The sequence below is a fragment of the Peromyscus maniculatus genome, chromosome X (genome assembly GCF_049852395.1).
Source record: "Peromyscus maniculatus bairdii isolate BWxNUB_F1_BW_parent chromosome X, HU_Pman_BW_mat_3.1, whole genome shotgun sequence".
Taxonomy (NCBI): Eukaryota; Metazoa; Chordata; class Mammalia; order Rodentia; family Cricetidae; genus Peromyscus; species Peromyscus maniculatus.
In genome coordinates, this window is record NC_134875.1 from 57,832,602 (window position 1) to 57,854,373 (window position 21,772).

Here is a 21,772-nt window from a genome sequence, read left to right on the forward strand (position 1 = left end):
GAGGCTGGCAGGGGAGGACGAGCCAAGAGTGGGGAGTGCCTCCAGTTACAGGCATTACTTGTGTTAGGATAATTGGGCTAAAGCCAGTGTCACAAAGTCCTTTGGACTGGGAATGCCCCTGAGTTGGAAAGAGCCCCTTGTGATCCAGCCGTGACCAAGCCGTCCTGGCTGTGCTCTGGGGAGGAACACACAATGAGCTGGGCGCCACCGGCCATCGGTGTTCGCCTTTCATCCTCTTCAGCGCTCTCTCTTCTTAGCTTCCTAATCACCAGCCAGCCGGCTCCCGCGTTGTTCTCTAGAGCCCTGTTCTCCTCTCATTTCCTCTCTGAAGAGGGCCAAGGGCATTTCGTAGGCGAATCATGAAGAGGAACTGTGTTCTTTCCCTTCCCCTATCAGTTGCTTTCCCGTTCTGTTTTTTTGTGGATGTTTGCTGCTCACACCCCATCCACAGAATTCTCTACCCATACCTTGAACCCTTGAGACAATAATAGTGCAGGAAGGAAGAAAAAAAACACGTGCAATCAGGAAAGAAAGACTGCCCTATGCCATTCACAATCACACACTGCGGCCCCTATGAGCTCTGCCCATGCAGGGAAGCTTGGTGGGTGTGGAGAGACAATGGGCAAATGAAGCCTTTTGGAAAGACGCAGGCTTTTCAATACCTCCACACTGTGAGAGCCACACTCCAGGCAAGAGGTAGATTACTGGGCAACTCTAAATTGACCCTGGCTTTGAAAATATATTAGAGGCAGAAATGTTTCTCTGGCTAAATGCCAAAACAAAGAAAAGAAAAACAAAAAGACTGATCCGCATTCTTGTCTGGATCTTGACTTTTCCTTCTTTAGCTTTTCCCAAATGATTTCCCTAACACCCGTATTCTCTCTCTGCTGCTTTGTGCCCTCTCTCCCATCTCCCTACAGACTGACCTGCTGTCTGTGCCCCTAGAAATGACTCAGCACCGCAGTCTGTCTGTGACTCTCCGGGATATACTGTACTTCCTCGTGCCCCACAGTCTCTAGACCCCAAAGCACTGCAGGGAAATCCAGAGTGCACCCATGTCTCCCTTTTTTTCCAGACAGCTTCCCCTGGACCTCCTTCCTCATTTTAAGGAAAGGAGGGTTCTCTTTCTAGATTACTACTTCTCACCCACCCACCACAGAAACAGAGACAGACAGACAGACACACCACCACCACCACCACCACCACCACCACCATACTCTTAAGGGAGAAGAGAAAATTCTAAGCTGGGCTGAGCCAGGAGCTGCGAGGAAGACTAGGGACTTGAGATGATGAGCCAATGGAGAGAGAAACCAGAAGAATATAAAGTACACTAGGCAGAAACCAAGGCCGTGGAAGGACCTCACTTTGCTCTAAGCCATGCACTGAAGAATCATGCTCTTTTGGGATCTCCCCAGACCTGTAATCCCCAGAAGGTTAACATGGGATTGGTCCTCATCAGATGTAATAGGCCTTTGGATTACCTAACCTGACGACTTTCTCTGCAGCATGTCCCCCATTAACTACCTCATGGCTGATAAGGAATGGGCTGTAGGAGGCTCTGCTATCTAAGGGTTTTTATTTACATGAGTTTCCTTGCACCTTAGGAAGTATAGGCATCATTTATGTTCAAACAGATCCCACATCCAGTCATTTTACACAGGCCTTTCTTTTACTAATGGACACTTACCTGAGGCTGGGGACAGCTGTTTCTGAGGCTGCTGCTGTGATGAAACCTGTCAGCAGCACGCCACTCATGACATCGTGGGAGGGTGTAAGGGCATCCCTGCATGACCAAAGGTTGCATCAGAACCAAGGCTCATGGAGGGTGAGGATTGGCAGTCGACCAACTGTTGAGCATCAAGCACCTGGAAGAGTAATAAGGAGAGATTTAGAGACAAGGCTAGACCAAGCCAATGAAGTTAGCACATCCTAACAGCTGTATGGACCAGCTAACTATGTAGCAGATAAACATTCATAGATAACTGACCTATACAATAGTTCTTCCCAGGCTACTGTGTTCCATAAAAGATTAATTACTAGCCAAGGCAGTATTGTTGGATGTATAATAATGTAGTATAGGATGCTTTGTGCTAAAGACACAAAGGTGAATTACTATGAGATAGGTTGGAGATGGAGCTAGGTAAGCTAGTAATTACAATAATTACTTATGTGTCAAGTACTATAATTAAGGCTAGACTAGGTTAGGGAAGCACAAAGCAGATCCAAGACCACCCAGATTCGGAGAGACTGCATTTGAGGGCCTGGGGAGATGGCTCAGTCAGTTAAGTGTGTGCTACATAAGCATGAGGACTTTAATTTGATCCCCAGAACACACATTTAAAAAAAAGTTGGGCCTGGTAGCGTGTGCTTATAATCCTAACACTGGGGAGGGGAAACAGGCACTTGGATAGCCAGCCTAGAATACTTACTGAGCTCTGGGCCAATGAAACACTGTCTCAAAAAAAAAAAAACAAAAAACAAAAAAAAAACAAAAACAACAACAACAACAACAACAACAAAAACCAAATAAATAAATAAATAAATAAAAAAGCTGCTCCTGAAGTTGACCTCTGGCTTCCGTACAAATGTGTACACAAATGCATATGCTCCTGCACATTCACATGCACCCACCTGCAAGCACACACACGAACACACACACACATATGCACACACACACATACACACACACACGCACACACAAACACATGCACACACACACTACAAAGAGAATGCATTTGAGATGGGCATTGGAGGCAGAGTTTGCCTCTGCAGAAAAGGGGAGAAAGGGAGACAGGCAATAATGATTGACCCACCTGTTTAAAGGCTGATGTCCCAAAACGGCTAAGCATACCCCAGTAACAGTGCGTTCAGTATAGAAGACACAGAAGGAAAAGACAGTGCCTGCTCAAGGAGTTCACATACAGAGAAACAGGGAGAATAGACCATAAATTATATGCATTAATATTAGAAAGAGTGATGGGATGGAGTTAAAGAAATAGATGAGGACAAGGTGAATTCTTCCTGGTCGTGTCAAGAAAATTTCCCTAGAGAAAATGTACTTTAGATGAATCATGAAAGATAAGTGGGATTGCATTAAGTAGAGAAGATAAAATGAAAAAGAATTTTCCAAACTGCACATAAAAAAGTGTAGTGTGAGCAAAGAACAAGATAGGTGCCTGATTGGGTCATGTCCTGAATGACAAACGAAAGAGTCTAGCTTTTATCTTGTAGACAAGAAGGAGGCACTGAAGATTTTAAGCAGGAGAGTGACATGGCCAGATTTTTCTCTGCTTGCCTTGTGTGGTGATTCTCCCAGGGGAAGAACACACTGAGAAGCTAGCATATAATAAATAGGTAGGCAGGATGCATGAGCAGACAGCAAGCTTTGAGGTACATTGAAGGGGAAAAATGTTTGGGACTCCGCGGCCAATTGGATGTGAAAGGGGAGGGAGCAGAAGGAGTCAAAATTTCTAATTTGGGAGCTAGGTGGGCAACTTTGCCAAGAGCAAGAGCAGGAATACAGGAAAAAAAACACATTTGGTGTGGTAAGAGGTGAGGGTAATGGTATTTAAGGAGCAAGGCTGGAGACATTTAGCTTTACACGTCAGGACTGACGATCTTTGAAAAGGAGCTATATGAACAAAAAATTAGAAGTACAAGTCAAATGATGGCTTAATAAATGTATACACCAAGAAGATAAGCAACAAGGATGATGCTTGCAAATGAGAAAGGAGAAGAAACAATAATCTTTGATTCTTGGTGGTGATAATTCAATAGTGACCGTTTTTAGACTCTATTCCACCAGTTTCCAACATTCTACATATAAGGGTCCCTTCCTAAGACGAAAAAGCGTCTCACTTCACCCACTCACACCCACAATAGTAGCTGTACTTTTAGAACTTACAGAATGGGAAAAACACGTAACACATTTAGACATCTGTAGACTCCATGCATCAAGTACCCTTTTTCTCAAGGGTCCATGGTCCCAAGATGAAGGACTATTACAGATTCTGGTGTTTTGTAGAGTGAAGAACACTTTGTTACAGCTAAAAATTCCTGGCAATTACACAGCTACACAGCTTTCTACCCACAAAGACATTCCCCAAAGAATGGTTGAAAATATGATTCCCCTAATCAAATACCAACAGAAAGAGATCAGTCACTCAGATAAAATATAATGTATCGAACTGGATGTGGCAGTGTAGCCTTTAATCCCATCACTCAGGAGAAAGAGACAGGCAGATCTCTAAAGAGTGAAGGGCAGTCTGATCTACATAGTAAGTTCCAGTTCAAATGCTTTTGTTTTTGTTGAATTCACAAGTAATTCATGTTCTTAAAATTCAAAAGATTGTTCTATGGTGCTAGCAATTGAATCTGAGGACTTGTGCATACGAGGTAAACTCTATATCGCTGAAGCACATTTCTAGCCCTTAAAACCTTTTCCATTTAAAATTTATTTATTTACTTAATTGGGGTGCTGGGGACAGGGCCCAGGGACTTTCGAATGCTAGGCAAGAGCTTTACCACTGAGCTGCATCTTCAACTGGAAAATGTGAAATACGCCAGAGATGGAACTGAAAATAAGCGCCGTGTTATCGCAACCCAGGGATAACCATCCTTAACAGATGTAAAGATGTAGTACTTTGTCTTTGAAAAAGAAATACGGGTAAGTTCCAGGTGATTTGGGAGACATGAAAGTGGTTGCACGTGACCAGAGAAGCAGAGTCAGAATAACTAAAAATAGACTATTTCAAAGAGAGAAGAGGAAGAGCTTTGGAAATTCACGAAGGTGCTAATAGTGAAGCAGCGAAAGCACAGAGTACTCTAAACTGAACAAGCTTCGACCACGGGGTTCTCTGAGGGGAAGGGAAGGGAAGCAGAAGCCCAGCCCAAAGCACTTTGTTTTCTCCTCTCTGCGGTGTCCTAGGGAATTAAGCCCTCCAAAGAAGGCTGTTCAATCAAAATATCGCCAAGTAAAATTGAAGAGAGATGCAGACAACAGATGTGCAAATTTAATCACAGAAACCCAAACGAGCTCAGCTCCTCAGTTACTGAATTAAAAGATAAAGGAAATGGGTAAATGCTAGGTAAAGATTTCCAAAGTTTAAGACTAAAGGTGATCAATGACCCCAAAGAAGCTACAAATAAGCACACGACCTTCATCTAAGACCTAGGCAAGAAAGTCAGTAACATGGAGGAAAAATTCAGCAAGGAAGTTGGGATTTTGAAAACAGGAGAACATAGAATAGAAACATCAGAAAAAGGGCTGATGAGACAGTTTAGCGAGTTAAGGTGCTTGCCATCACTGATGACCTGTGTTTGACCAATGGGAAATACTCGGTACACAGAAAAAAAGCACCTCTCAAAAATTTCTCCCCTATAATAAATAAATAAGTTTAATAATATATATGTTAGAAATGAAAAGTCAATAAATCGAAAATTTAAAAATTGTCCAAACCACCACCAATGAACTCAACATAGCAGAGGAAAGAATTTAGAGGTGGAGGGCATGGTTAACAAAACACTACTTTTACAAACAAGAAAAAACAAAAAAGACTCCAGGTGTCACAGTACACAGTGCTTGGGAGGCAGAGGCAGGCAGAGCGCTGTGAACTCAAGGCCAGCCTGGGCTACATAGCAATTTCCAGGAGAGCCAGGGCTGCACAAAGAAACCATGTTTCAAAAAACTAAAAAAGAAAGAAAAATGAGCCTGACCATAACTTCCAGGAATTCTGGATCAAAAGGCCAAACCTAAGAATCCATAGGGTAGGAGTTGAGATAAAAACAGAACACACTGAGAATCTAGTGGATAAAATAGCAGCATAAAAATCCCCACATCTGGAGAGATAAATGCAAATGCCAGAGTCATTTGGAACTCAAAATAGGTAAGACAAAGTAAGATCCTCTTCATAGCATTCTCCAGTCAGGAAGTCAAAAATACAAAACAAAGAAACAATTTTAAAAGCTTTAGAGGAAAACTATCACTAACTTACAAAAGCAAACACATCATAAAAACATCAGGTCTCTTATCAGCAACCCTAAAACTAACCAGAGGAGGAGGAGAAGGAGGAGAAGGAGATATTTCAAGCTCTGAATACAAGTAACTACCAACCAAGACTGTTATATGAAACGCAAAGCTGTATTTTAAAATTGATGGAGAAATAAGGACATTTTAAGATTACTACAAAGTAAGCCAGCTCAAGCACAAACTAACCACTGAGCAGAAGATCATTTTTTATTCTTTGTGTCTTTCACATCACGCATCTCCATCCCATTCATTTCCCCATCCCTTCGTATCCACCCTCTGACCTTTCACCTGCTCCCCCCAAATAAAATAAAATAAAATTTAAGAAAAAAAGAAAAGAAAAAAGAGAAGGAGAAAAATCGCTCATGTGTAAGCTGTGGTGTGACCCAGTGAGTCACACAGTAAACCCTTCTATCCACACATCTTTACTTGCAAGTGTTCATTGCAGAGAGTCACGGGTCTGGTCAGAGGCCTCTACTACACTGCTACAGTATCGATGCTGGCCCTCACTGGGGCTCCTCTTGGCTGTTCTGCTGTTGCCCTGTGCAGTAGAGATCCTGCAGCTTTGGGTCTGCAGGACCAGCACTTTCACGTGCTCCAGCAGATCATAGATAGACAGGGTGGATGTTGGGGTGGACCAACTCATAGCCCTGGTTCTGGGCCTGGGTGGTTGCAGGGTTGGTCAGCCCGCCAGCTCTCCCCTGTCCTCACCACCAGGGGGAGCACTCCTGCATTGTCCTGGGGAGTTCACTCCTGGAAGCAATGCCAAGGGGCGGGGCTAGTCCTGCTTTCATGTCCTCAGGGTCAGACCCCCCCTACACACACACACCTACACCTTCAGGGTCAGCTCTACTGTGTTACCCAGGTGTGGCATAGGGGCCACTCTCCTGAGAGCTGCAGCTGAGGGGCAGGGCCAGCTCTCTCACCTGCCTTGGGCATTGGTGGGTGAGGGGACATCTCTCCCCTGCCCATGCCACCGAGTAACCGATGAGTAATGGGGACAGCTTTCCCATGCTCACAACCCCCGGGCTGGCTCACCCACCATTCACCAATGGGGTTGACTCGATCGGGCTTTATTTTACTAGTGTGCTCTATTGTGTGGAGGGCCTAGCAGATGATATTTAAAGGAATACTATACACAAAGGAGAAAGAAAAATAGGAAGTCTCAATCATGGGGGCACAAAAGAAAACAAATTTCATGACAGGAATAGATGAGCAAAGGAAAAGAAAAGAATCAACTGTGACCAACACAGTAAACCAGCAAACCACTAATACTAATAAAAGATATGGCCGGGCGGTGGTGGCGCACACCTTTAATCCCAGCACTCGGGAGGCAGAGGCAGGCAGATCTCTGTGAGTTCGAGGCCAGCCTGGTCTCCAAAGCGAGTTCCAGGAAAGGCGCAAAGCTACACAGAGAAACCCTTTCTCAAATAAAAACAAAAACAAAAACAAAAACAAAAAAAATACTAATAAAAGATAAAAGAGCAAATGACAATTAAACTTACAAAAAAAGTGACAGGAATTAATTTCAATAATAACCTGAAATGTAAGTGACCTCAGCTCTTCAACCAAAAGATGCAGAATAGCTGGCTGGATAAAATACTGTATCGAACTGTGCTATCAAGAAACAAACTGCTAAAGACACACACTGAGCATCAAAAGTGAACGGAAGCTGAAAACACACTGGCGTAGCAGCCTGACGATGCAGATTTCAAATGAAGTTAGGAGAGAAAAGACACACATAATGATAAAGAGGCTCTAACAATCCTAAATACACATGCAGGAATATTGAGGCTTCCAACTTCAAAAACCAAACACTAATGTGCAGAGGTCACATGGGTCTTGATATAATAATAGTGGGTGATTTCAGTACTCTACTCTCCCCAAGATATGACTTCTAAACAAACAAACAAAAATTTTTAAATGAACACAGTTAGCCATTAGGGAAATTCTAATGAAAACTACTTTGCCATTCCATCTCAACCTCTACCAGAAAAGAGACCAGCAAAAGGATTGGATGGAGGCAATGAGGGAGGGATATAAATTAGAATAAAATATAGTGACACACAGAAAAATACCATAATGAAACTCATTACCTTGCCTGCTAATTTTAAAATTTAATTAAATGTTGTTGTTGCTTGTTTTTGAGACAGGGCTCTTATATGTAGCTCAAGCTAGTTTAGACCTTGCATCTCTCCTGCCTCTACCTCCAGTATGCTGGGATTACTGGTATGTGCCATCACGCCTGGCTTTCAATTAAAATGAAATCACCGTATGCTATCTATCATTTGTAACCTGCTTCGTTCACTTACCACATCATGGCCAAATTATAATGTCAGTATTCCTCTAAAACATGGTCTCTCTCTCTCTGTTTCTCTCTGTGTCTCTCTCTGTGTCTCTGTCTCTGTCTCTCTGTCTCTGTCTCTGTCTCTCTGTCTCTCTCTCTCTGTCTCTCTCTCTGTCTCTCTCTCTGTCTCTCTCTCTCTCTCTCTCTGTGTGTGTGTGTGTGTGTGTGTGTGTGTGTGTGTGTGTGTGTGTGTGTGTGATGCTTGTGAAGGGTCCAGGAATATAGGAATAAGATAGCAATATAGGAATAAAAAGTTGTAAGTTTAAGAGATGGAAGCTAACAGCCCTCAGCTCTGTCAGCAAATAGGGATTAACCTTTAACTAGGCCTTTCTTTGTTTTAGATGGGCAGCTCTGTCAGCAACCCAAATGTTAGGTTTTATGGTGTAGGTTTTTTGTTTGTTTGTTTGTTTGAGACAGGGTTTCTCTGTGTAGTTTTGGTGTTTGTCCTGGATCTCGATCTATAGACCAGGCTGGCCTCGAACTCACAGAGATCCACCTGGCTCTGCCTCCCGAGTGCTGGGATTAAAGGCATGCACCACCACCACCCAGCAAATGCTAGTCTTTTTATGATGGCTCTCTGCAGCCCTGGGGTTAGCTATTCTCCCTACCACTTACAGTCCTACCACCGATAACTGCCGTAAACCAAATTTAACTTTCAATGAGTTCTACGTGACAACCTGCTCTGCGGTGTTTCGTATTGCCCCTGCTCTGGGAGTCCAGCTATGTCAGGAAGAGTTGCATGTTTTGGGCAAACATCAATTAGCTGTGTCAGGAAAGACTGCAGGGTATACAAATATCAATTAGCTGGAACCCTCTAAAACCTTGTTAATGGAAAATTGTAAATGCTAAATTGCAATTTGTCTCTAAAAGTTTAACTTCCAAACTGTAAAAATTATTTTGTCCATACCTAATGCTCACCCCTTACTATAAAAAGGGGCTCATAACCCACTTCCAATTACCACAGTCTCAGAATCACGAACTCTGGCTGTGGTCTCAGCTAGCTGACAAGCTATTTGTGCCCCGCAGTGATTTTTTGGAATAAAGTTTGCTTCTGGTTTTAGATTTCAGTGGTCTGAACCCCATTATTTTGCACATTCCCCCTAGACCCAACACTTGGAATTGAACCCAGGGCCTCACACATACTACACAAACAAGCACTGTACCTCTAAACTGGATCAAATCAAATCAAAAATGATTTCTGATAACTGCAAAGAGTGCTATGGTTGAAGTCTTTGGCTCTGACATCAGACTAGACCCAGAAGTCAACATTCTTTAACCTACCAACAGTGTGGCCTGGAATACCCTTACCTCTTGGAGCATCAGGGCTCTGGTCTGCAAAATGGGGATAAGAATTATACTGACCTTATGGAATTGTTCTAATTATTAAAGTTATTCATCAATGTACACAATTAGGCATACTTCCTGGCAACAGGACATGGTTGAGTTAGCTATAATCATTGTCACACACTATTTCACTGAATTGATATACCAAAATTTATCTTAACAGTTGGACATAAATTTATAGTTTTTCTGCTTTAGAAATCAAATCACAATTAACAGCCTTGTGCATAATTATGATTATCAGTATAATAATGTCCTGAAAGGGGTAATTCCTGGAATAAAGATTTTAAAAAAGTTTCAGGCTTATGACACGTATGTTTAAAGTATGCTAGAAAAAAGTTACATTGGTTTATACTACCACCAGCAATGTATGAGAGTGTCAATTTGGTCAAATTTGTGAGCAAAAAAAATGGTATCTTGTTGATTACTTTGCATTTCTGTAATTACTAGAAATGTGGACCCTCCACCCATATTTCAGCAGTCATTTGCATTTCTTCTTTTGGGAACTACTTCGAGAGTGACTTCTTACCAAACATAGTGGCACTTGTCTGTAATGCCAGCATTCGGGAAGCAGAGGCAGGAAGACTACCACAAGTTCAAGGCCAGCCTTTTCTACATAGCAAGTGCCCAGCCAACCAGGGCAATGGTGTGAAATCCTGGCTCCCAAAGTCTGAACAACAAAACAGAATTCTTTACAGATTAATGCTTTCCTTCTTATTCTTCTGCTGGCCTGTCACCAGACAAGACCAAGATAAAGCAAAGAATAAAAAAATTCATCCCTTTCAGGTCATGGTGGCGCATGCCTTTAATCCCAGTACCCAAGAGGCAGAGGCAGGTGGCTATCTGTGAGTTCAAGGCCGGTCTAGTCTACAAAGTGAGTTCCAGGACAACACAAAGAAACCCTGTCTCAATAAACAAAACAAAACAACTAATCCCTTCTGGTCCCAGTATTAGGACCCTCTGTTTTCGATGTTTGTTCTATGACCTTACCTCATTTCACCTCTCTAAGCCTTATTTTTTAGATTCATTGTTCATTGTCAATTTCATACGTGTATATAATGTATTTTGATCACATTTACTCCCCCATTACCCTCACTCCTCTCCCTCCAGCTCATCCTCTTCTTCCCAACAAATTCTCCTGCTCTTCCGTCTTTTGTTTTGTTTTGTTGTGTTGTGTTGTTTGGAGGACCTCGCTGAGTTTAATTAGGGTATCTGCATAAACAAGTCTATTTACTGGGGCATGGGCAACTAACCAGTGAGACACCGCATAAGACAATGACTCCCTGTACCCCAAGGAACCATTAACTGCCAATAATAACTCCTCCAGGATGGCCGGGGCCTCACAAGCCCCTCCTCCACCTAGAATTAAAAGTTGGAGGGCCCCATCTTTTGCAGGCCTTGTGTAGGTAACCGCAGCTGCTGTGAGTTCATGAGCATGATGGCTTAGGACTTATTTTGCTAAATCTGTCAAATGTAAGTGTTTAAGATTGGCGGGCATCAAAACACTATTATTCCCACTCTTTGTCCAGCATGAACTTGAAGCCTGCTAAACTGTCTTTCAAGATCGTCTCCACATGAGGCAGGCACTGTGGTCTATGCCTAGAATCCCAGCAATTAGGAGGCAGAGAGAAGAGGAGGGTGATTTCAAAGTCATTCTCCAGGACATAGCAGTTGGTGCCAGCCTGGGACGAGTGAGACTCTGCCTCAAATAAAGGAATAAACAAAAGCAAGCAAGCAAACAAAAACAGTTTTTAAAGAACAATTAGGCAAGATTGTCCCGAGCCAGAATTACAATTTCATTTTCAGGTGAATATGCTGAAACATAACTGAACCCTATCCAGGGCCCTTGATTTCTGGGCCAGTGCTTTGCTCTATGGTGTGAGTGTGTGTGTGTGTGTGTGTGTGTGTGTGTGTGTGTGTGTGTGTGTGTGTGTGTAACTGGGGATTCAGTTTCATGCATGCTAGACTAGTGCTCTACCACTGAGCTACATCCCTAGCCATTTTCATTTTTGAGACAGAGTGTTTATCAGACTGACCTTGAAACTGAGATCTTTCTGCCTCAGCATCCTAAGTAGCTGAAATTATAAGCATGTGCCATTGTACACAGCCAAAACGTATTTCATACAGTAAAAAAACAAGAAGTAAACCAAGATTGTTCGTCTTCATTTGCTCACCAAAAAAAATGAACATGCCCTTATATTTGTATTAAAATATCTTTTGGAAGTATAGACGATAATTTGTTACCATTGGAGAAGGGAAATGAATGGTTATCATAGAGAAATTCTCTTCTGCTCCTTTGGGACTTTCTCCCTTAAAAAAAAGCAGTATACTTATTTAAAAAGTACATTGAGCATGTACGTAAAATGTATTGAACTATTATAAGTACATCCCTATATATTGAATTATTGTAAGCACATCCCCATATAATTACAGAGCAGGCTGAAAAGTAAATCTCACATCATCAATAGGAAATGTGGATTTTATTTAGTTGTATGTGTATGAGTATCTGCTGGCATATATGTATGTGTACCATGTGTGTACCATTGAGGTCAGAAGAGGTTCTCAGATCCCCTGGAACTGGAGTTACAGACTGTTGTAGGCTCCATATGGGTGGGCCAGGCAGTGGTGGCGCACACCTTTAATCCCAGTACTCAGGAGACAGAGGCAGACGGATTTCTTTGAGTTCGAGGCCAGCCTCATCTAAAGTGACTTCCAAGACAGCCAGGGCTGTTACACAGAGAAACCCTGACTCAAACAAACAAAATAAAAACAACAACAAAACCAAAAAAAAAAAAACAAGCAAAAAACAAAAAAAGGCTCCATGTGAGTACTGGGAACTGAACCCAGGTCCTCTGTAAAATAAACAAGTGCTCTTAACTGTTGAACCACTTGTCCAGCTTAGAAATATGGATTTTAGACTCAGTATTTGCTTGTACTTTTTGAATTTTAACCACGTAAATATATCAAGCATTTAAAAGCAGCTACTTTCTCCTTTCTCCCCGCTCTTAAGATGCCATGGAAGTCTGTGGCGACAGTGTTAACTGTCAGCTTGACAGAATCCAGAATCACCCAGCAGACAGTTAAGAATGATCTAGATTAAGACAAGGCTCTGGGAATGTCTGTGAGGGGTCGCCTTCATTGTGTTAATCAGGGTTAAAAAGACCTGTTTGAACTGGGGGAGGGCCCATTGCCTGTGTGGAGAATGTTGGACTAAATAAAATGGAAAAGGAGAGCTGAGAATGTCTGATTATGGAGGAGATATGACAGGCTGCTTCAGGCCCCTGCCCTCTTGACTCCCCTGCTGTCTTACCAGGGTCCCTATTGCTCTGAGAAAGCACTGTGACCAAAGGCAATATGGGAAGGAAACGGTTCATTTAGGTTACATATCCTGAATCACAGCCCACCAGGAGAAGCCAAAGCAGGAACCTGGGGCAGAGACCATGGAGGGGTGCTGCTTACTGGCTTGCTCATCATGGCTTGCTCAGCCTGTTTTCTTATAGAACCCAGGACCACCAGCCCATCTCTAATGGGCTGGGCCCATCCACATCAATTATTAATCAAGAAAATGCCCTATAGACCTTCCTATAGGCAATCCGGTGGGGGAATTTTCTCAGTTAGGATTCTTTCTTTCCAGATACATTCAGGTTTGTGTCAAGTTGACAAAAACTAACCGACACTCTTACCATGATGTAATACCTGAACTGTGAGCTAAAAAAAAAAAAAAACAACAACCCTTTCTGTTGTATTTTTAAAACGGTGGGAAGGAGTCACACCATACAACAGGGCCCATGTAGGAGGTTTATTGAGGAGAAGGGGAGAGAGAAAGGGCAGAGAAGGAGGCAGGAACTGGTTTCTGGGGACGAGAAAGGGAAAGAGAAAGATGGGAGATGGGCAAGGCCTGCCTTTTATAAGGAAACATAGCAAATGCACACAGGGGTGCTCTTAGTGGCTGCAGCTGAAGTCTATCCTGTCAGGACCCTAAGGGCAGGCCAGTACAGATGCCTGAATGCTAACACTTTCTCTTTCAAATATCAAGTATTTGTTGAAAAATTCATCTTTTTCATTACGTGTCTCTATGTAGGCATGTGCAGGCAGGAGTTTTTGAATCCCCTGGAACTGGAGATACAGGTAGTTGTGAGTCACCTGATATGGGTGCTGGGAATTGAACTTGGATCTTTTGGAAGAGGAGCAAGTGCTCTTAACCACTGAGCCATCTCTCTAGTCTCTGAACAAGTATCTTATCACAGCAACAGGAAAAGAACTAAAATAAGGTCTTCAGTTGTTTTGTGGAAAAATGATGTGGTAGTTTTTTCATATCTAAATGAACAACAGTAGTTAAAAATCTTCTGACCAGGCATGGTGGTGCATACCTGTAAATCAGGAGTCTGGCTTGGTGATGGTGGCCCATGCCTTTAATCCCAGCACTTGGGAGGCAGAGGCAGGCGGATCTCTGTGAGTTCAAGGCCAGCCTGGTCTACAAAGTAGTTCCAGGACAGCCAGGGAAGTTAAACAGAGAAACCCTGTCTCAGAAAAAAAACCCTGTTGAGGCCAGCCTGGGCTACCAAGTGAGTCCCAGGAAAGGCGCAAAGCTACACAGAGAAACCCTGTCTCGAAAAACAAAAAAAACAAAACAAAACAAAAAAAAAAAACCCTGAAGAGTCTGCCACAGGAGGATATGGGTCTAAGGACAGCCTGGACTACACAGAGAGACCTTGTCTCAAGAGAAAATAATCTACCAAATTCCACATTACATATAATCAAATTATATATATAATACATATATGCATTAATTAAATGTTAACATATATAATCCTCACAAGAACCCCATAAAACAGTCGTTAATATCTTCAAGCTGCAATGAGAAAAGAGGCAAAGAGCCGGAATCTGGCCTTGGGCGGCTCTGTCCAAGAATGCCATTTCTTCACCATTCCATGATGCTGTCTTTGTAAAATCTAGAACCCACACTCTGGGGAACTGTTGTCACCGATGTCCTAGCAAGCAAAGCAGGGGAACTGGTTGGGAAGATGAAGGGATCAGAGGAAAGAGGGAGGGGAATGAGAGAGAGAGAGAGAGAGAGAGAGAGAGAGAGAGAGAGAGAGAGAGAGAGATACATTACGCGCATGTATGAGAACATCATAAATTAAACACACATACGTACACATAACAATAATTTAAAAATGAGACTGTCAACTGGAGACTGGGGAACAGAGGATGGGTTCCAAGGAGAGAAGTTAGAAGGAGCTGGAAGGAGGCAAGGGAGGAAAGAAAGTGATGCAATTCTATTTCAATTTAAACCATTCTTTTAGGCTGGGTGTGGCAGCACGCACCTTCAATCCCAGCACTCAAGAGGCAGAGGCAGATGGATCTCTGTGAGTTTGGGGCCAAGCTGATCTACACAGTGAATTCCAGGACAGCTACTACTATGTAGAGAAACCTTGTCTTAAAATCTAAAAACAGAAAACAAAAGCATTATTTTAAACAATTTTAAATTGTATTTAGTTCACAGTGTTAGAAGCTATGAATTCAAACGAACAGCGTGACACTGGTTCAGGGGCCTTCGCATCTGTAAGTGTGAATATACCCTCGTCTCCCTCCTCAGTCTTTCCTCCCTAATAATGCCAGTAGAATTCAGGCATTATGGCTCCACCCTTATGATATAAACTAATCACTTTCTGAAGTGGTGATATTGTTTTTAATGTTTTATTAGCATATATTTATTTTGCATAGTGTATGTATGTGTGTGCACAGATACATAAATGTAACCTGCTGAGTCTGTTTTTGTTGTTAGTGTGTATATGGTTTCAGGGCTGGCCACTCTGTGTTGGACATCCACTATAGGGTCACATCCCTGGGAGAGGCTAATTTTCCTTCTCCTAGTAGCCATTAGTTGTCTGCAGCACTTTGTCTAGGGGTGGTAGCTACACTTATTTGTGTGTGTAATGATAGTTTTAGACTGTAGTAAGGAATGATGCTGGCCTAGCAACATGGCAGTGGCAGATTCTTTTCCAAGGTCCATGACCTCACTAACCCCCAAAAGCTGGCTAGGTTTCCAGTACTGGGCATGATTTCCCTCCTGGTGAGTGGGCCTCATCAAAGAAGCCTGTCTTTGCAGCAACTGGAAACCATCACAGAAAAACAGAACCTGGACCCAATATAGACAAATAAACTTCACACACACACACACACACACACACACACACGCACGCACGCACGCACGCACGCACGCACGCACGCACGCACGTGCAAGCAAAGGCAGAATGCAGGCAATCTGTCTGGGGTCATATCAGGCTGACAAACCCTGCAAAGCACTTAACTGCCCTTTGCAGGACATCTTAGAAATAAATTTCTGAACTGACAAGCTTCTCAGTTTGAGCTCAGAGCTTTCTCAATATCTATAGCTCAATCAATACTTTAAAATGAACAAATAAACTCCTTCCACCTAAAAGCTGACGGTTAGAAACTTACACTGCCGAGGGAGTTATAGACGTAGACGGGGATGTCTACTGTCATGTAATGTGAGAGAGCAAAACCGTGCAATTGACTCAAATGTCCACCAACAGGGGGCTGGTCAGTGGACCATGCCTGAGAGGAAGCCCAGCATGATGGTTAAGGGCATAGGCCCAGAGCCAAAATGTTGGCCTCTGCATCTGGCTTTGCCACTTACCAGCGAAAATCTGCACAAGCTCTCTAACCTTATTGTACTTCAGCTGCTCTATCTATAACACAGGGTAACAAAAAGATCTAAAATGTGTGCCTCCTCTTTTACTGCCACGCTGTCTAGTAGAAAAGCCCCATTGTGAGAGGGAAGGTGGTCATGCAATGTCACCTTGGACTGAGGGAGAGAAGTCTGTAGCCACGGAAAGAGATCTTTATCTCATTGCCTTGTTGCAAGCAGTTAATTCCTACATTCTGGTGTTTAGCAAGTACTCAAATGTTTTCTAGTGCAGCCATTCATACAGGAATGTTACATGGCTGCTAAAAAGACAAAGCTCTATATGCACTGACTTATCAGATGCTATCTTAATGTGCTTTACATTGCTGTGATAAACACCATAACCAAAAGCAACTTGGGGAGGAGAGGGTTTATTTCACCTCACAGCATCTCATGAAGGTATCAGGGCATGAACTCAAGGAAGGAACCGGGAGGCAGGAACTGATACAGAAGCCGTGGAGAAATACTGATTTCTGGCTTGCTCCTCATGGCTTGCTCACCCTGCTCTCTTATACAGGACTCTCTGTCCAAGGGTGCACTGCCCACAGTGGGTTGGGCCATCCCACATCAATCAGTAATCAAGAAAATGCCCCACAGACTTGCTCACAGACCAGTCTTACAGAGGCACTTCCTCAGTGGAGGCTCCTTCTCCCAAGGTAACTCTAGCGTGTGTCAAACTTACAACACTAACCACCACAGATGCCAAACATATATTTTAGGTCAAAGAAAAACAACTGTTAAGAGTGCTATGCTTGGTAAAAGTCCATTTTTGTAAATGCATTTATAAATCTATGTGTGAATATGTGCAGAAAGAAAGCCTAGGCAAATACACACCAAACTGTTTATTGACCCTTCTGGGGAGCTGCATAAATGGAATTCTATTATTTTCTTTACCCCCACCCCATATTTTGACAATCCATTTATTATTCTCAGAAGGAAAAAACGCTTCAAGTTTTAAGGTGGACAAGTGTTGGGAAAACAGAATGAGAAGTCTCCCTGCAGCTACGGACTCCACGCCTCAGTCCAAGGTAACACTGCATGACCATGTTCCCTCACAGTGTGGCTTTTCTACTAGACAGCATGGCTGTAAGGAAGGAGGCACACATTAGGTATGTGCCTAAAGTCATTTCCGGAAGCATAGCTGAAGCCGGGTTCTTACTTCAGATGTACCTGACTCAATGAATAAAGCAGAGAAACACCAACCATCAAACAGCAAGAGACCTGTGCGATCATCTAAGCAACCCCTTAATTGACAGCTGGAACCAAGCAAAGGTGTTCCTGAGTTAAGACCTATCAAGCACTTTTGAGAAACAAAATTTATTTCCCATTCAAAAGCCTAGAGACACATCCTCATGGGTGAGAATTTTATTCTGAGAGCCAATTAACTCAATACGTTTCCTACCCTACTAGTGAGAATGTAGGTTAGAAGCAATTTTGGAGAGGGAATTTGACAATGTTTCTTAAAGATGCTGCTGCTCATATTTTGTGAGTGGACAATTCCACTCCAGATAATCTTCCTGACAGAAGCATTCACCTAACTTAACTACCTAAGGATGAACACAGAGAAGCCCTGGTTGTCATAGCTCCACACTGGAGGCTGTCTACACATCCACCAGTCGCAGAATGGGATAAATAAATTCTGCTTATGTTCACAAATATACATGATTAAAAAATGAGTGAATTAGAGCCACATATTACAACATGGATGGCTTTCACAAGTATAATAGTGACTATAAAAACAAGTTGTAGAATAATGTATACATTGAATACCATTGGTATAAACGTTTAAAATAGAAACAGCAGCATGTTCTTTAAACACACACGTACACATATATGAATACACACACACACACACACACACACACACACACAGAGAGAGAGAGAGAGAGAGAGAGAGAGAGAGAGAGAGAGAGGAGAAAGGATTAAAGTATGAATAAATGAAAGAGAATAACAAACACTACATCCAGCATAGTGTCCACTGTGGAGGGTAGGAGCTTTAATTATGAAAGAATAGACTCTATTGGTAATGTCTTTCTTAACCTGGACATCAGATTATTCTTTATGCTGTTTTGAATGCATAAAACATTTCAAAATACAGTGCTTTTAAAAATGCAACAAATGCCATGCTAAATGAAAAGTTGATCACTTTCGGATATAACAAGACACTAAACACAATGTAATAAATATAGATATCACATTCAAAATTAGAAGATTATTCCTTAAAGCTTCTTCATTTTCCTGGGACAGGAGGGAACCCACTAGAGACCTAGCAGTTGGGTGTAGTCAGCTGGAAATCAGGAGATAATCTCTCAGCCACTCAGTAGCTGTAGGAAGGAGAGCAATTTTGTTAAACTCTTGGGTTTGCATGTTTAAAAAATGCAATGCCTGAGCAGACTGTCTTACAGATTTTTGTTTTCAGACGACTGCCTCCTTCAAGTTTTTCTTGTTTGTCTGGTTGGTTAATTGGTTAGTTAGCAGCAACTGCTAAACCCATCCCTATAAATTCTCAAGTGTTTCCTATGTCAAAAAATATTCAGATTTATTCAAAGCAGCACTCCTCAGAACCTTTAATATGGTTTATGTACATTGTCACTCTCCAAGAGGAAAACGAAGTTAAAAAGCATTTCGAAAGCATTTCTGTGCCCCCCACCCCACCCCCACATACACACACACACACTTTAAAACACAATCTACTGATATTCTCCTACAACTGCTGCCCTAGAAGGATTTCCTGACTACTCTAGCAGTCAGTGTTTGGAATCCTTTGGAAGGACCGGTAAGATGGGGGAAGACACCTGCAAGCCTAAGGACCGGAGTTTGATCCCTGGAACCCGCAAGATGGAAGGAGTAGAACTGACTTTTGCAGGTTGTCTGTCCTCTGACCCCACAGGAGAGTCGTGGCCCATGCCCTCTCTTCCACACGCTGGAGAGAACACTGGGATTGCGTACCGAAACAGCCACTGAGTGGGTTTCTCTCACTGAATGTCCTTGATCAGTTTGGAGGTCTAGCCTCTCAGGTATTATGGCAGACGGAGCACCAGACACTTGTGAGCATCTGCGATGGGAAGGCCTGTGTCTGAGATGTGATCTTCCCCATCTGCATTTTGGGCCTATCCGAAGTTTGCTGCTTCAAGCCAAGCTCCCCTCCTTTAGGTGACAGCAGAGCTGAAAGATGTTCGTGGTGAGAGCTCAAAGCCACTCAGCTAGGACCTAACCCAGAAGGCACAAGTCTCTTCCTATGTGCCTTTATCCCCCATCAAGAGTTGGCAGGGATCAGCACTTCCAGGCAGAGAGACCTGCTCACCCAGGGAAGGAGCGGCTCCATCTTCCTTCAGGGACAGGACTTTTACTTCAACTTCCAGCCCTTAGGTTTCTGAGACCCATCTCCCCACCCAAACCTCAGAAGAAGAATCTGCTCAGGTTTGTGGCTTCCACCAGACTTTCTTGAAGGTGACTTACTTGGGGGCCTTTAATTTAGAAACGAAGATTCCTTTGTAAAAGTATACGTAGAGATTTTGAAGGCCTTTGTTCTTTCGAACAATTGAAAAAGTGCGTTCTCTTCCTGAAAGCAAGCGCCATGCTCTCAATATCAGCTAACAGGAGATGCTCCGAAGAGCTCTACTCCCCACCCCTAGCCACCTCACCTGCTGGGAACCCACGAGATCTGTCCACCTATCAAAAGAAGGGTAAACTGCATTTACCCATCCAGTCCCAGGCCCGTGTACCAGGTTGGGGCACTTAGCTTGAGGCTAGGGGAGGCAGGGAGTGTAGAAGAAAATGGGGTGTCAGACTCTGGAGAAGTAAGCTCTTGTCTCAAATCACTCCAAACTATGCTCTGCAGAGGAAAAGGCTGCCTCCCTGTTACAGGAGGCAGAGAGGGGATCAGAAAACAGAACAGACAATGGGGGGAAACTGCATCAGGGAAAATGAAGGGGGTCAGGAAGTCAGTGCAGAGATGCCATGATCCCTTCACCCCTGGGCTCTGAGGCCTGAGCCTGGTTTACTTCAGGGAAGAACTCCCGTGTCCTCTCTGCTGGCCAGAATACTCATTTGCTCCAAAAATTGGAGGTCCAGTATTGCCTCTCTTCTCTTTCCAGCAAATGCTTTCCACACATACTCCTTCCCTCTCACCAGTAAATCTACCCTTAGACAAAAAAGCATGTCACTGAAAAAGCTAAGATAAATAAATAAACACCACATTCCTGTCAAAGAAACAGACCATGGACCTTCCTCTTATTCATCCTTTAGATCACAATTGCTCCAATTGGCTTGAGTTACTAGTCTTCAGAATCTTCTTTCTCCTTTATGAATTCAATCAGTGACTACTTCGTTAGAAGCCTTTTTAATGCAATTTTCCCCCAATGGCACATGCAGGCAGACAAGAGCAGGCATACAGACACCCCCTTAGACAGTGCTACCCCTGAAGCATCCCTTCTTACTGCCAGCTGAACGAGGGCGAGGCTTGGAAATAATTTCTCTGTGGCCTACCTTCTGATTCCGTCAGGTCTGCGAAGCAGGCGGGTAGCTGGAGGCTGGGAGGCCCGGGCTAAGCTGCCTCTGTGAATCAGCAAAGAAGTCTCTGAGACAGGGATGCCGACAGCTGCTGTGTGCACACTCTCCCTCTGTCTCTCCCACCTCCCCGTCCTCCTCCTCCTCCTCCCCTCCCCTCTCGGTGCTGCTCTGTGTTGCTATGCGATCATCACCAGGACTGACAGCACCGTTCCGACCTCCTCCGGCAAAGATACCCTTGACTGGACAGATGCAGAGAGAGCAAGGACAGTTTTATGAAAGTACCAGAGCCGTGGCAGCTCTCGGAGATTTCAATTCGGTGGAAGCAGAAGAGCAAAGCGGAAGAGCCTGAAAAGCAGAGGGGGAGAAGGAGGAGAGGCTTCCACTGGGAGGAGGAGACAAAAGAGCCCCGGAGATCAATACGAGCTGCTGAGCTGAGCAAAGTGTCTGGCCCCCAACTTCCACATTTCCAGCCCAGAGCCAAACCCAACTTCGGAGCCAGCGGCTGGCAGGGCCCCCTCTGTAGCCAGTCCAGGATTCAATTTCTGTTCCGGGAGCTGAAACACTCCGCTCTCACAATTGTCATTGATACTCAAGGTACAGTCTGGGGCACAGCGCAGGCTGCCAGTGACCTCTGAGCTCTCGGAGTCTCTCCCTCTTAGACCTTCAGTGTGGGAAACTCAACAAGTAAAGGAAAGAATAGGGACTGGGAATGATTTGAGAAAATACAGTTCCTTCCTGGCTCACCTCACCGACCCACTCACTGTCACTGATTTCGTCCACACCAGCTCTCGCTCTTTTGACTGTTAAAGGTTTAAGTTCCACACACCCCAACAGA

The 21,772-nt window shown here is 43.5% G+C and overlaps 1 protein-coding gene across 2 annotated transcripts in view; it reads right to left on the minus strand.

Annotated features, from left to right (window-relative positions):
• Positions 1-21,314, minus strand: part of Drp2 (dystrophin related protein 2) — a 53,169-nt gene extending 31,855 nt beyond the window's left edge. The window contains exons 1-3 of one of the 2 annotated variants that reach the window (XM_006986427.4): positions 21,220-21,314; positions 20,914-20,982; positions 1,688-1,865 (exon numbers count right to left, since the gene is read on the minus strand). In XM_006986427.4, the coding sequence (XP_006986489.1) occupies positions 1,688-1,804 (117 nt within the window). In that variant the 5' untranslated portion in view covers positions 1,805-1,865; positions 20,914-20,982; positions 21,220-21,314. Of the gene's footprint in view, positions 1-1,687; positions 1,866-20,913; positions 21,059-21,219 lie in introns of those variants that run through there. The other variant, XM_042268974.2, reaches the window with a different exon arrangement.
• Between the last annotated feature and the right edge of the window lie 458 nt (positions 21,315-21,772).